Source organism: Budorcas taxicolor, chromosome 24, assembly GCF_023091745.1.
Source record: "Budorcas taxicolor isolate Tak-1 chromosome 24, Takin1.1, whole genome shotgun sequence".
NCBI lineage: Eukaryota > Metazoa > Chordata > Mammalia > Artiodactyla > Bovidae > Budorcas > Budorcas taxicolor.
The window spans coordinates 29,971,484-29,987,932 of record NC_068933.1 but is presented as its reverse complement, the minus strand read 5'-3'; the positions used below and the strand labels follow the sequence as shown (position 1 = coordinate 29,987,932).

At 44.7% G+C, this 16,449-nt stretch overlaps 1 protein-coding gene across 1 annotated transcript in view; it reads right to left on the bottom strand.

Annotated features, from left to right (window-relative positions):
* The window catches only part of UNC5D (unc-5 netrin receptor D), a 622,629-nt gene extending 607,662 nt beyond the window's left edge, over positions 1-14,967 (bottom strand). The window contains exon 1 of the mRNA XM_052661338.1: positions 14,865-14,967. Within this exon, the coding sequence (XP_052517298.1) occupies positions 14,865-14,967 (103 nt within the window). The remainder of the gene's footprint in view (positions 1-14,864) is intronic.
* Positions 14,968-16,449: the final 1,482 nt, after the last annotated feature.

The window sequence follows — 16,449 nt, the reverse complement described above, 5'->3', positions numbered from 1 at the left end:
ATAATAGAAAAAAACAACCTGAAAATAAGCCAAATATCACTGAGAGTAAAATAAATAAGTCAATTATGGTTCAGTCACAGCACCAAATACTGTAAAGGAGGGAAGTGATTCAATATAACATAACTTAAAACTAATACTGGGTGAAAAAAATAATTGCCGAAGACTATAAATATACGTCAAAAAGAAGCAAAAGTAAACTCTGTTTAGGAGTACCTACATATTTGTTTAAAATAGTTTTAAAGACCAGGAAATGATAAGCACAAAATTCAAGTAGTATTATTTCTGAAGGAGAACCAGCAGGATGGGAATAAAGGAGAAACACAGAGATGAGTCAAGGGTTGATAACGTTCTATCAGTATGGTAGTGAAGTGCACAGATACCCATTTTGATTCTTTGAACTAAACTCATGTGCAATAATTGGTCACGAAATTATTTGATTTCACAGACAAAGAAAGATAGAACTTTAAGAAACACTTGCTTTAGAAAGAATTGCTATGTCATAGTTCCTAAATTGGCAAAGAGGTACCAGCTGTTCCCACCCAACTCCGTCAACAACGGTGCCGATGGAGCCAGCCCAGCACTGTAAGAGGGACTATGCTGCCTTCATCCAACACCACGATGAGCACAGAGATATAAACCCACTTATAAATGTGATCACTTATCACTTATATCTTGGACCTAGGAGACGTTAGATGAGCGCTAATAGGACTCTCCATTTGTGGCCCTTGAGTTTTTGTCGGAAGGGAAACATATGGTGCAACCTCCAACCCTGAGTTCTGAAAACTCTGTTCCTTTATTATATTATGTTTCTTATTTAATCACATCCTTTTGATCAATACCTCGGTTCCTCCATCCTAAAGACTGAAATGCTGAGTACCATTATCCAATGCCAGTCATCCCAGCTATTTGTGATCCAACATGAAAATCTAAGGCTTAATTTAATGGGGAGGAGAAACCTGGGTGGCCACCTTAATCCCTTACACTTTGCTATGACCAGGATTGTCAAATATCTTCTCTAAATCTCAAAGGAAAAACAAAAACAGGATCAGTTTCTACATTTGCTCGCAATCAATGCACCCATTAAACTAGTGGCTCTCAATCTTTGGTTCTCAAACTGAGACTCACCTGAGGAACCTAAAAACAGTATCAGATAGTGGATCCTCTCCCCCGAGATGCTGAGTAAATTTTTCTGAGATGGAGCTGTTCTCATCAGCTGATTGAGAACACGAAGATTAAATTTTCTCTTCAAAATTTAAATTACACACATACATATCTCTCTAAACAGAGGTGACGTTTAACATTTGGTGCTCATTTTTCAATCTACTATATTTCAATGAAACTGCTTAAATATTAAATATCAATTTCAAACTTTAAAGCTAGTAGGCATACACATTCAAAGCACTTCTCTGTCATATTTTCACTTAACCTGGGTGACAATATCACAGAGGTCAGCGTTTCTACCAGTTTTGAAAAAGAAAAGGTGGGGGGCAGGCAGGGGGTCCTTTGGGTGATGGCTGGGAATTTGCAGCTTTAAAACCTCATCATTTCCAGCAGCAAGAACCTTCACTGATAACTGCTAAAAATAACCGAACCCTGAATATTTTGACACCTAATCTCCAAGAATCAGAAGTTTTCCACACTCTCCATGTCTAACACTTTCCCAACAAGGTGGCTTCAACATGAATAATCATTACAGAGTCACTGGAGTCTATAAGCTCCAGCTCAACTACAGGGATTGTTTTTTGCAAGTTACTGTGGCCATCAGAGATGCAAAATTCACTATAAGATAAAGATCCATGGGACGTGGTCCAGAGGTTAGCACTCAGATTCCACTGCAGAGGGTGAGGATTCAATACCTGGTCAGGGAACTAAAATTCCACATGCCACAACGTGCGGCCAAAAATAAAAAACTACCAGAGATGACAAGAAGGGGAAGCAACTGAGGCTTTTAAAATTACATCCAGTCACTCTCTTTGGATCCAAATTCATGACCTTTGAGGGTATCACTCGCAACTCGTTGCCAGCCTCAAAAATCTTCTAAGAAGTACAAGTCAACTTGCTGTATTGAATCGTTCAGTTGTATCCAATTCTTTTCAACCCCATGGACTGGAGCCCACCTCTGTCCGTGGGGATTCTCCAGGTAAAAACAATGGAGTGAGTGGCCATGCCCTCCTCCAGGGGATCCTCCCGACCCAGGGATCGAACCCAGGTCTCCCACATTGCAGGTGGATTCTTTACCGTCTGAGCCACCAGGGAAGCCGAAGGATACTGGAGTGGGTAGCCTTTTCCAGGGGACTTTCCTACCCAGGAAGTCTATTACTTGTGCACATTTAGAATCTGCTCCATCTAGTGGTCCTCTAAGCACTCAACCTCTGAATCCATCTGAATTAACACCACCTCATCACAATGGACCTAGCTCACCCTTACAACTGGAATGTGTTACCTTCTCACCACACCTGAATATCCAGATTTAAATAGGGAAACACGGAAAGTGGAAGCAGTTTCCTTATCCAGATAAGAATCAGGAGTTGTGTGGCAAATATTAACACTAAAGTTATTTCCTTGGATAAAGCATGAGGTTTTCTCTTCTAACTCCTGGCAGTAACATCACATAGTCTGAGCCAAAGAGAAGCGACTATCTTCATCCTATGTACAGAATTTTGAATAATCACACTTAGAACATATTTAGGGTCTTCTAGTGAATTCATGCTGACTGAACAAAATTTTTACCAAAGATGCAGAAAGTATTGGAACAAAAGCTTGACTCACCCTAAATTTCCTAAAAACACAAAACCAATCTATGCTGTAGATACAGAAAATGTAATATAGATAATAATTTAATACGATATTCATTAGCTCTGCTACAATAAACCATGAGCCCCTTAAACCACAGCCTCATTGTTCTAAGATTCAGAACAGCACCAAAGATGAAAAATCTATCCTATTTCAAAGGTATTTAGAAAAACAAAAATTTTAAACGAAAGGGAAACAACCTTTAACAGCAGGGTGAAATAATCAATAGGCTTTAGTCTCAGGGTATCACTCTTTTGAATTCCTTGGTGCCTCTATTGATTGTGATTGTTATTATGGATCCAAAAAGGAGAAGAGGCAAGAACACTGAGAAAATGAAGATCTGGGTTCATAGGCAAACATTCATAGAAATGACCTCCTACAAGGCAAGTAATCTATGCTGCTTCTTTAGACCTCAGTTGCTTATGCAGAGATCTGAGCTTCAGCATAGACATTTTGGGATTTCCCTGGTGGCTCAGATGGTAAAGAATTCGTTTGAAATTCAGGAGACCCAGGTTCAGTCCCTGGGTGGGGAAGATCCCCTGGAGAAGGAAATGGCAACCCACTCCAGTATTCTTGCCTGGAGAATTCCAGACAGAGGAGCCTGGCAGGCTACAGTTCATGGGGTCACAAAGAGTTGGACACAATTGAGCAACTAACACTCACTCACTAGACATGTTAGGGTTCTATAAATTTTCAGCAATACAATTTTATGATGCTTCTTTACAAATAGGATGCAGCTGCACATAGAAACTTATTGATCAAATTAATGTTTATCATGTGTTAAATACAAGGCCACTCACATGCTTTCTGCTTTTAGACAATGCTCCTCAAATGCTAACGGAATTTCTCTAGACAGGAAAAAGACCAATTCTGTACAAACTGGGTTGGCCAAAATGTTCAGATATGGGAAAACTTGAACAAACGTTTTGGCCGACCCAATATATAGACTGCTGTATCAAAACCTCACAGGGATAGCAAACCTAAAAACGACACTGGATACACACACACACAAAGAAAAAGCAACCCAAACACTAAAAGATGGTCATCAAATTCCAAGAAAACGAAAGAGGAAAGGAAGACAATAGACAACACTCCTCCACAAAGCTATAAAAAGCTTTATTAGCAGAGCTCAAAGACCATCATTGAAATGAGGACTAACTGATTCCCTGATCCTTTAAATCTAATAAAAGGTGGCAAAAGCCCTTGTCTTGAGACAAACTGGAAGGTTGAGTGCTGTATCTTGTGACTTTTGTTTGAATTAAAGGCGTTTTACTAAAATAACTTGAAAAAGGTTCAAATCTAGAAATTTACCATGAAATAGCATATAGATGGTTGCTGCTAAAAAATAAAAAGTCAGCCTAGCAATTGTGGGTCCATGCGCCCAACTGGACAACAATGGGCTGCCGTGGATGGATTCTAACCCACTCGGCCCTTTTCCACACTCACCCTACTTCTGCTGTTGGAGTTGCACATGCATGCAACAGTTTACAACCACTGATTTAAGAGAAATTCGTATGTAAAAACCACACTTCTTTTACTGATGATTCTTGAAAACACTTGAGCCATGGCTCACCAACAACATTCCTAAAGTCCTACTAACTTGCCCTAAAAATTCTTTCAGAGTACTTGTTATTGAAGGTTTTGACACATTTAAACTACCATGAAATGCCTCCTGATATGCCAAAAATACTGTGAAGAAATGGTACTTAAAACAACCAGGTAGCATCATACAATAATATTAGAGCAGGAAGGAAGTCTGATGATAAGGCTGTCTCTTCTCATTTTAGAAATAAAAGAACCAGAGGAAAAAAGTGACCTTTGCAGGACATGCAGCCTTTAATCTGCAGCCCACCACACTGCTTAAATAGGAAGGCAGGGTTTTGGGGGTTTTTTTGGCCACGCCACATGGTACGTGGGATCTTAGTTCCCTGACCAGGAATCAAACCCGTGCCCCCTGCAGTGGAAGAGTCCTAACTACTGGACCGCCAGGGCAGTCCCAGAAAGGCAGTTTTGACTTGGTGAGGAGACAGGGAACAAGAGGAGACTGAGAGTTGGGGGTTGGATGGAAAAGATCAGGGAGAAGGCAAGAAACGGGGCACTCAAATGAAGAACCTGACGATCAAGTCAAAACTGTGTCTCCATCTCAAGTCTAAGTGTTATTAATGGCATTTAAATTAATAGCATAGAACTTTAATGATGTAAGTTTGCAATGATGATATATGACATTCTACTAACATATAATACATACATACAGGTATCTGCACATTAAGGCACTTATCCCCTTGACAATTATTAATAATTGAGTGCACAAGTGATGGTGTTGTCTGCTGCAGGATATGATAGGGGAGGGCTGTCTTTTCACATTGCTCTCCAAGATGGATGTGCACTTCAAGCTGTCTGCTAAACTTGTGATAATAGCCAATGGGTTTTAGTTTTCATTTTTGTATTTGGGATGGGCAGGTAGGGTTTTATTTTTATGTTCTCTTTGCTCCAAGGTGAAAAAAAAAAAAAGACAAATATTTTTAAAACCATTCTTTCTTTAAAGCAAACCCCCCAAACACTTACATCCCCCCACACACCTAACACTGACAAAACCTGTGAACCTCCTGATTGCCTTTCTTTTTTTTTTGAAGGGAGATAACTTTGGAAGTTTCCTGATGCAAGCTTCTGGCAATCACTACAGCTGCAGGTCCGCAGGCTGAGGGAGATACAAGGGTTGACTATTCAGATGAAGGACAGTTACAATTTTCCCAGCTCCTTTCAAAAGGCTTACAACACATATATTTCTCCAGCAAAGAATTTTATTTTGTGGTCTGTATTTTTTTTTCTATTTATTTCTCAAACATAGAGGAGATAGTTCTTAAAGACACATTGATGAAAATTATTATTGCAAGTCCAAATACACGGTTCAGTTCAGCTCAGTCACTCAGTCATGTCCGACTCTTTGTGACCCCATGGACTGCAGCACGCCAGGCATCCCTATCCATTACCAACTCCCGGAGATTACTCGAACTCGTGTCCATTGAGTCAGTGATGCCATCCAACCATCTCATCCTCTGTCGTCCCCTTCTCCTCCTAGATAACTTCCAGGTACAAATCAAAAGGAGAAGACAATGGCACCCCACTCCAGTACTCTTGCCTGGAAAATCCCATGGATGGAGGAGCCTGGTAGGCTGCAGTTCATGGGGTCATGAAGAGTCAGACACGACTGAGCAACTTCCCTTTCACTTTTCACTTTCATGCATTGGAGAAGAAAATGACAACCCACTCCAGTGTTCTTGCCTGGAGAATCCCAGAGATGGGGGAGCCTGGTGGGCTGCCGTCTATGGGGTCACGCAGAGTCGGACACGACTGAAGTGACGCAGCAGCAGCACAAATCAAAAGACTTTAATCTTATCTCTAAACTGTATACAGAGAGTAAAAAGCACAAGATTACTGGGTTGGCCCAAAGGTTCGTTTGAAAACTATGAACATACCTTTCGGCCAACCCGATAATAATAAACAATATATTTAGAAAGAGATTCAGATTAAGAAGCCAGGACTGTATTTCTAAAGAGTGCTTTGTGCCTATAATGACATCTTTAAAATAAAACTGCAGAAAAACAAACTGTGATGTTACTTTAATGAACTAAACTTTAATCCCTTTAAGAAATTTAGTTAGCAAATTCCTCAGGACAGTTTACATGCCACTGAGGCCATACTACAGTACGTGTGTGTGCTTAGTCACTCGGGCGTGGCCTACTCTTTGCGACCCCATGGACTGTAGCCCGCCAGGCTCCTCGGTCCACAGGGATTCTCCAGGCAAGGATACTGGAGTGGGTTGCCATGCCCTCCTCCAGGGGATCTTCCCAACTCAAGGATCAAATCCAGGTCTCCTGCACTGCAGGCGGATTCTTTACCATCTGAGCCACCAGGGAAGACCAAGAATACAACAGTGGTAGCCTATACCTTTTCCAGGGGATCTCCACCCAGGAACTGAACTGGGGTCTCCTGCATTGCAGGCAGATTCTTTACCAGCTGAGCTAACAGGGAAGCACATACTACGGTACACAGTATACTATTTTTCATATATTCACAATTTTACTTGCCTCTGTCACTCCTGACACCTTTCTACTTGTTCCCTTTCCCAGATGGGACCACTTATGTTCATAACCATGAGAAACATACCACCACATAAACCAAGAAGTCAACAGGTATCACTGACATTTTTTACTCATTTATTTCTCCTTCTATCACACCTGTTCGTGGATTCCCAGTCCTGTCTCAAAAGTAGTACGAGCAGAATGTTGTAAGGTCCAACTTAAGTGCCATCAACCTATTTGGTACCAAAATAAATAGAACAGACTGACAAGGTAGTCAGAAAGTCCCAGAAACCATTTGGAGACTCGGCATCTGGTCCTAATGCTATTTATGACTCTGTCCAGCCTTGGGTGGGAAAAAAAAGTCTCTAAACCTTAATTTCATCATCTGTTCCATATCAGGGTGGATGTAAAAATACAAAACTATCCCAACTGTGAATGGACCTAAAAATGTCAAATTACATGCAAATGAATTATTCAAAACAGCCCTCCGTGATAGTGTCACATCTTACACTTAATCATCTTTTTAGAATAACGTATCCAGGAGTGTGGGGCTTCCCTGGTGGTTCAGCAACGAAGAATCTGCCTGCAATGCAGGAGTTGCAGGTTTGATCCTTGGATTGGGAAGATTTCCCTGAAGGAGAGCACGGCAACCCACTCCAGTATTCTTGCCTGGAGAATCCCATGAACAGAGGAGCCTGGAGGGCTACAGTCCATGGGGTTGCAAAGAGTCAGACACGACTGAAACAACTAAGCATGCACACATGCAATCCAGGAATGTAGGCTTTACAATCTGTTGTGGGTGGGGGGGGTGACATATGTAAAACCCTGTTACAGTTATTTATTTATGGCAACTAAATTTTCCTGAGTATTTTATCACAGTATTGAGTAAATTTTAGAAATGGTGTCTTTATTATTATTTATACCTTAACATAATAAGGTTAAAGTAAAAAATATTGTTTAGCATGTGTTATGGGGCCAGCCCTGCCAGTGCTGGGTTAAATAACATTAAGCAAGACGGCCACTGCCAAGTAGACACAGCAAAGGAGGACCCAAAACCTACTCCCACATGTCAGGATCCAGTTGCTTGGGGAGCATATGCACCCCACATGAACATTCCTCTGCTTTTGTTTTTAACCAACTGTCTCTGTTCAATCTCTTCCTTCAGTACAGCCTCACTTTCAATATCCTGAACTCGGGATCATTTTTAAGTACTGCGCAAATCAAGAGATACGATAAGATGAAAGAGGTGGAAAAGGTCCTTATTCAACAAAACTCTGGAAATTGTTCAACTTCTGGGGGACTCAGTTTCTTCTTAATGAACTAGGCACAGACATAAGTCCTCCATTACTTCAAAACAAAACCCAAGCCTTTGAAAATATTACACCCATCATTCCAAATGCTGGAAGCAAGACACGAATCTCCAACAGAATGGGGCTCTCCCTGAATGTTTTATAAGTGGTTCTACATTTCTCTGTGTTAAAACTGACATTTGTCTTTGCCTATTCTTCTATCAGCACTTTTGCAATACTCTTACATAGGACTCTACTTCATACTGTCTTCCAAGTGAAAAGCAATACTGAAAATTAAAAACAAAATTTTTTTCTTTATCTTGAATTACTACCATCCATGACCTGCTACTCAAAGTATGGTCAGACAGTGTCATCTGGAAGTTTGTCAGAAAATGGAAACTCGGGCCCCTCCCCAGATTTAGGGAATCCGAATGTACATTTTAACAAGATGTGCATTCAAATGTACATTAACATTTGAAAAGCCCTGATTTGTGTGTTTCAAATATTACCAGCTTAGCTTTCATAACCCGTGATCATTTGGTTTCCCTTCCTCTTCCAGGAGATTTTATTAAATTAAATTCAAATAAAGACGGTAACTACTAAATAAGTACTGTGACGAGGCAGGAACCACCAATCTCAGGAAAACAACTCCACAAAATGTGAAACAAATTTCTTTCAGAGGCAAATCTTCTCATCCAACATTCGTAAATACACTTGCTTTTATAGTAAAATCTATGAATGACATTAAGCCTAGTCATCCCAATGTTGGTTGGGCCCTTGAAGTCATCAGGATTTCTTTGCTTTAACCTCTAGTATCTCCTGCTTCCTATGACTGTCAAATCACTTACCTTCGGGGGATGTCTGCAATGTCATTTTCCCTTGGACTTACCTGATTGAAAAGTTACACCATTCAGTGGAAATGAAACAACACATCTTGTAAAACCCATCCTGAGTCAAATTCCATGGTGTTGCAGTGAAATTACCCCATATGCTTCCTCCCATCCTTATAAGCCAAGTTCCAGCGAAAGCATATAGAGTGTCAAGGTCTCTCATTCTGGGGAGAGAGGCTCTTTAGCACTTTATGAACCAGAAATCTGGGGGCAGAAAGTCAATACCTGCTTTAAGTGAGGCTGTAACTGACCTCACTTGGAAGACAGCTTTTGGCTTCCAGCTTCCTTAATTAGGAAGGAAACTTGTCAGAAGAAACTGATCATATAGGAGAAACAGAGGCCTCCCTGAACTCCTGTCCTCTTGGAAACAGTATTAAGAAACATTTGACAATGTGAAACATCAGGGAACAGTTTACATCCTGTCGTGGTCTAACGTAAGCCGACAAGTGGACTCCACCTCTGATTTCTGCTTTAGCCCCATCAACACAACCCTAATTTTTCTGCCCCTAATTTCTTAGTCCAGGGAAGTCCAGAGAAGGCGGGGGTGTGGAGAACAACATACGCGGTCCCCACCGTCCTGTGCACAAATCCACTTTTCAAAGAAGCAGGAGAGAGTGCGCCGTGGATTTCTAAGGCGGTCCAAACTGAATACAAGAACATCCGCCTAATTTCTGCCCGTTATCTACGCACAGCATGTGTACACGCACAATAAGAGCAGACAACGCAATGTGGTACCAAACAATTAAAAGTTCTTCTCAAAGTGGAGATGCAAAACAGAATGAATCTCTCTCTTCTATAAATGAATCGAGCCATCTGCCTTGCAGAAGCAGCAGCAGGAGTACCCAAAACAGCAGAAACAGCAACCTCTGGTGTTAACAATCTAGTCTCGAATCTCATGCTTCACATTTCCCCGGCAAACAAGGCTAAAAATACAAGACAGGCAACAAATAGTCTCTTGGGATCTGCCGTTCCATGGATGGCGTATTCAATCAGAGCAATATTTTGTGCTGAAATTCAAAATTGGGGGGGGGGGGGGTGGGCAAGCTATCACATTAGAAGCTGGCGCTCGGAATTTTAAGTGTGAATCTGATCCCAAAGTATATTAAGCTGAATGGTGAGAGGGTGGCTGTTTCCATACAACATAAATCTCTGAGATGTAGCTGAATACATTTATAGATTTATTTAAGCTCCTCTAAATTCTTCTGCAAATCTCATAGTTAGAGAGATAATTTTAGCCCTCGTGTCACCAAAATATCAGAGCCGTTTTGCTTTCGGCACAGCTCAGAAAAGCCTCTTTGCCGTGGGCTCTGGAGCAGGACTGCGTGGGTTCAAATCCAGGCACCGCCACAGAATAAACTCCGTGGCCTTGAGCAAGGAATCTGACCTCTCTGTCTTAATTTGTTCTCCTGTCTGAAACAGAAAAATCTTAAGAGCGCTCACTTCAAAGACTTATTTTAAGCATTCTATGAGTTAACACATGTAAAACTCTTTAGAGTAATTAACGAAGGTGCGAGCGCATGCCCAACTCTTTGAGACTATGGACTGTAGCCCACCAGGCTCCTCTGTCCATGGGATTCTCCAGACCAAGAACACTGGAGGGGGTTGCCATTGGATCATCCCCAACCCAGCGATCAAACCCACATCTCCTGCATTGGCAGGGGGATTCTTTACCACTGAGCCACCAGAGAAGCTCGTAAATACAGTCACTACTAGTATTATTTAATATTCAAGCAAGGCTGCAAAAACACCTTCTCTTAAAGAACAGGCATGATATAAAGAGTAGCAGCAACACAATGATAGGTCTCCTGCCAATGGCAGGCACTGAACACACTAGCGGGTGAGCAGCTAAGTGCCCTGACCTAGAGCCTGTGCCAAGAATGACGGAAGACAGCTCCCTTTGGTTATTCGAGGCTGTTTGTTCATGAAGGCAGCTGAATAAGGACGACAGAAGAAAAGACAACAACTCAGTGGGTCAAGTGGTACCACCCAATGAAAGGGACAATCAGAATTCATGGCTAAGGTGTAACAAGCAGGGGGACACGTTCTGGCTCTGTGAACACCTGTGTCTGCCCGTTAAGAAGACATCCTGTAACACCACCATCACCTTCCATGTGATGGAGTAAGTCTTTCTTCGTACACCTGTCTTTGGGATTAGACTATAACCCCTATGGTCTGGGTCTCCAGCCTCCATATTTAAAAAGAAGACAGACCCAAGGAAGTGATATCAAATTTCATGAACTCCTGAACAGGCGATTTCTTGAGAAACCTTGAAAGCTGGGCCCTTATTTGGTGGACGGAAGATGGTGAAAAGTTTATGAGTCATTGAGGCAACAGGAAAGGGTTTCCCCAACTACTGAGACTGCAGGGTATGGACCTACCAGTCCCACTTAGAGAGTTTTGATGGAACTCACTGAGGATTCCTGGGGTTCCACAGGTTTTCCCAGCCTGCAGGGTACCACTTAAACCATAGACAGGTCACTCAAAGACTGAGAAGAATGGAAGGCTGACATTACTATTTTTCCTAGTAAGAATATTTTTTAAAAAAAAATGGTGACAGGTGCTGCTATTTTATGGCCAGGTAAAAACAATGAAATTTCTTAACAACTGAGATACTTAAAGAGATTTCCTGAGCTGAAGCCTTTGTTGGGTAGGAAAAGAATGTGTCACTGGACTGCTCAAACTAAGAGCACAATCCAAGAGTCACAAAAAGAAAAACCCATCGAGAAATTGGGAGAAAAGGCTCTTTCTTCATAGCCCTCTGTGGAGGGGCAGACTTTGGAGGAAAAAGCAACAGAAGGTAGGGCAGGGGAGGCAGTAATAATGTTTATTAAGGAGAAAGTGAATATGGATTTAAAACTGTAGGAATGAGGGAGGTAAATGGATTTAAGTATGCATAAACCACATGACCTACTATGCCCATAAAGCAGACGTGTATTTCTCTTGCCCTAAACGCATTGCTATGGTTACGGTAAGGAAGATTGCATTGTCCAGAACAATTTTTTAAAGAAACTGGGTGAAAGCTCAGCCTATCTGAGATCATCTCCCTCCCCGCCTTCAGACTGGGAAATCTCCTAAGTACAGTATCTAACAGAGGAATTACAACCAGATCAACAGCGGCGCTCCTTTTTTTCAAAGAACAAAAACAAATCAGTGTGACAACAGGATGGGGATTCAATTAGCACTTGGCAGGTCATGAACAACTTTTAAATCACTTTTCTTTCAAGTTGGAAAGTGTTAAAATATACGGTAATCATGGTACCCAAGTGCCTTCCTTACAGTATGCTCTCCAGCAGGAACATAAATCTGAAGACGTCAGTCTAACTTACAAAGAAGAGAACCAGAACGTAGTTTCTTCAGGCAGTCTGTTGCCCCAAGTACCTTCCTCTTTGAGGACATTCAAAGCCAATCATCCGAAATCTCATTCCGATTTTCAGACGGTTTTACTTTAAATATGGAGTGAAAGAAAAGGGGAGGGAATTGAGTTGGTACAATCGTTTTGGAAACAAATATAGCTAATTGTAAAGAAATGGCTACTGAATTGTTGAATAGTATTATATAGTCAAAGTCAAGAGCATAGTTCTGTCTATCCTGTTGTTTAGGGAAGGCAGAGAAGCTTGGCTCACAACAATGTGCAAAGAAGATTCACAAAAAAACTATTTACTTGGGTAAGTAAGAAAGACATGAGGCCAACCCCAGAGACAAAACTTAGCAAACACGTCCCCAGGGGGACCTCATCTTGCTTTCAATGAAAGGGCACCTTCCTGGGCTGGGAGAACTGAAGTAACATTGAAACCCACCCTTTGTTCTGAAAAACTCTTACTTGTCCCCACCTGTCCCAAGTCAGGTGCGTGCGGCTTCCCAGATTTTGCAGCCTGTTTACTGCTCATTTCTTGGGGAATCTCTGACAGGTGCTAAAGGTAATGGGCTTGCTGCCCCAGCAAGTAAAATATTACAAGGGAAATATTAATCAGATGTACAGCTCCACTCCATGTGTCTTAAACATTACTATGATCTGCGCAAGACATTTGTTGTAAATAAGCCTGCAGAGGGTACAGTGTGTTTTCCAGGAGTCCTCCAAACAACAGCTTGCCGACAAGAGGTGCTAGCCTTAGTTTCACAGCCAGCAAAACTCCATCCAAGAGGCTTTTTGGCAGGTCCGCACCTCTTGTTTCAAGCTAGATTCAAGACAGACCCGTCAACCAAATTCCAAAGGTCAGTATGTGGCATCAGTCACTCTTAGGTACTCAGCATAGAATAGCAAGTGGAAACTCAGACATTTAAAATCAACATTCAGGACAGAAAAGGCCCACTTTCCCCCAGAACAGTGTATTAAAAACAACTCAGAGCTGACTTTGCAAGGAGGCATTCTCCGTAGTAAATTAAATGGCTGAAGCTTGTGCTTCTTCCAGCAAGGAAAAGAACTATGCTCCCCACCATCAGTGTGTGCAATCACTGGCTCATTTTTAAGCCTTTTCTGCTTTTTAAAAAGCCTACTCCATTGGGGGAGGGGGGGGACTTTTCAGGAAATGAAATGCAAATAGTCACTGAACAGGATCATAAAACGGGAAAAACCTCTATCCACCTTTTCTTTTTTTAATTCTTCATTCCAGGCAGCAAAACTGCTTTTAACACACCGTTAGCTTTTTGAATGATACTGGTTCTTTTATGATCATCCTCAACCCTTTCCACCCTTTCCTGTCTCGCGGCTACTCAGCATGTTCGAGGGAAATGAGGTGGGCAGGTCAGTTTTACCTCTCGACAGACCAGCGTTAGGTAAGTCACTGAATGTAATTTACAAATTCTAAGCCTAATGGATGACACCCAGGAAATAAAGAAAGGTAAACAAGAGGGGGAAGGAGAAGCTTCCTGGTGATTTCAAAGGTAAAAGGCACAGTCCTCAAGCTATGCGTAACCCTGCCTCTGATCACCTTCAAACAAGTCCGCGGGTTTTAAGTTGATGCTCCCCGTCCTCGCTCAAGGTGGAGCTGAAACCAGTTGCAAAATTTCTCTCTGCTGGAGTCCTATGGAACCAGGAAAAACGGGGTCTACGTTTCTAAGTAGAAAGAAGCAGCGGCTTCCCTGCCTCTCAGGGGCCCCGGCTGGCGAGCTCCCGGGCAAGAGCCGGCACCCGGTAGGGAAACCAGGCGCCGGGTGACCGGCCTAGGGCCAACTGCTAACCCGGCCGGGCACTGCAGGCGCAGTTACGCGCGGCCCGCGCACGCAGCTTTCCCGGGCACACGGCGGCCTTCTCGAAAGATAGCCCAGTGCTGCCCACGACCTCGGGCTGCTGTCGCCCAAGGCGAGTCGAGCTTCGCAGACCTCAACCTAGGTGCTGCTCCCCAAAGCGAAAAGGCGCGATCTCCATTCAAGCCCACTCTACCGAGTCTCCCAGTACCCGGTCCCTTCTCCCCAGGAGCTCTCGGACACCCCTCCGGGTGCGCACCCGAGAACGGGCTCGCTTCGGAGGGAAGGGGAGTGGACTCGAGAGAGCGAGACTGGAGTGAAGAGAGCGGCGGACTCCAGTCCGCAGCAATTGGGGAGGGCTCGGAAGAGGGAGCGAACGAAGAGAATCGAGGCAGGGCAGGGGCCCAGCGGTCCCAGCAACCTGTAGGATTGCGGCTGATCGCAAACTTGGGGTGGGAGACAGACAGTGGTCCCCTCGGAGGGTCCTCCACCCGAGAGCCACCCCTTGCGCTCCGCGCGCGCGGGGAGGTGCAGGACGCAACTTGGGAAGCCAAGGCCATCGGTGCGGGTCCCGATCGGTTGCCTCCCCCCGTCCCACCGCCCCGCCCGCTGGGCCCCGCGCTTACCTCGGGCAGCCGCAGCCCCCGCCGCCCAGAAGCAGAGCCCCAGCCAAGGGAGCCACCGGCGCGCCCCTCCAGCGCCTCTTCCTGCGGCGGCCGCTCTCCCCATACTGCTCGCCCCGCTTAGGAGTACAGGTCCTCTTCCGCGCCCCGGGAAAGGCTCGGCGAACCAGGGGGGCCGAGGAGAGTGGGTCCCGGGGGTCTTCAGCGAGTGACTGTTCCACGGCCGCTCCCTACAGCAGCGGGGCAGGGCGCTCCGAGCCGCCGCGCGCTGGGCACCCAGAGGATGCGCGCGTCCCCACAGCCTCCCCCGGCGGGGCGACCGACGCCGCCACGGTCACTGCCGGAGTCGCCCGCCTTCCCTTCCGCACTGCTCGCGATCAGCTCTCCCGCCGCCGCCGGGATCCGGACTAGGGAGGTAAGGAGGGAACCCGCATCCCTAATGAGACCCCCGTGGCCGCCCCTTCTCCTCCCCTCCGAGCGGCAGCCAATGAGCCGGGCCGGGGCGGGGCGGCGGGAGGGGCGGGGGCGGCCGGCCGCGCGGCGCTGGGTGGGGCGGGCGGCGGGAGGCGCAGGTGAGCCCCGCGGCGGCTGCGCGCAGCCCCCCGCCCCGCCCCAGGTTCCCGCACGCTCCGCGAAAAAGCCTCGGCTCAGCGAGCGCGAACGCGGGGCCTGAGCGGGGCTCGCGGAGGTCACGCGTGCTCCAAAGATGCGAGCAGAGCCGGCGGGCCTCTTAGAGGCGAACCCGGCGCAGAAAGATGTGAGCATCTCGGCAGCCTGAGTCTCCTGCTTCCTGGAAACCACTGTTTTGTTCAACTTTGAGCCCTTTCGCAGCCCTGCCTCTCTAGCTTCCATTTTTAAAAATCAAATCAGGCAACACTCTTGAAGCATTAAAAAAAAAAAAGACTCAAATGCCAAGTGGGGAAAAAAAATATAACTGGAATAAACCCATTATTGCGCTAGGCGAAATATGCAAGGATATATAGAAAGCGGTGGGGGATCATGGGTGCCCTCGGAGGATGTGATTGAGTTTTTTTCCCCCTCAATTTCCTTGTCTGTGGTTCTAATCACCCTGGAATCCCCCCAACTTTTCAGAAAGCTACCTCGTTTCTGACAGCTCCTGTTTTGTTTTAATCTGGGCCCTGGCAATTGCCTTTCTCCTGAGCATCAGGGAAAGGCAGACGTGCTGGGCCTTTGTAAGAAGGAAAGAAGACTTTTCTTCAAATTGTGGTTTGTTTTGAATAGACTGTCAAATCTTTATTTAACTGCTTTTGAAAGTACCTTGTGGTTGCCTCTTAGTCTCCCTCCTGCAGAAAGAGTCATTTGAGAGACACTGCCTTGGGCCACACAGTTTCAGAGCAAAGAACACCCCTGGGGGTTTGGCCCTGAGTTCAAGGCTGCATAGGCAAGGCATCTCATTCTCTTGCAGTATTGAGCCTCGCCCCCTCCAAATGGTATCTAAGCTGGTCAGAAAGTGTGTCCCCTTTTGCTTGGTGGACCCAAAAGAAAATGAAGTCTTGGTTTGAAAGAAAGACAAAGTTGTCAACGGCTCCCCACTTGCCTACATTCAACATCGATCCAGTACTTTTAC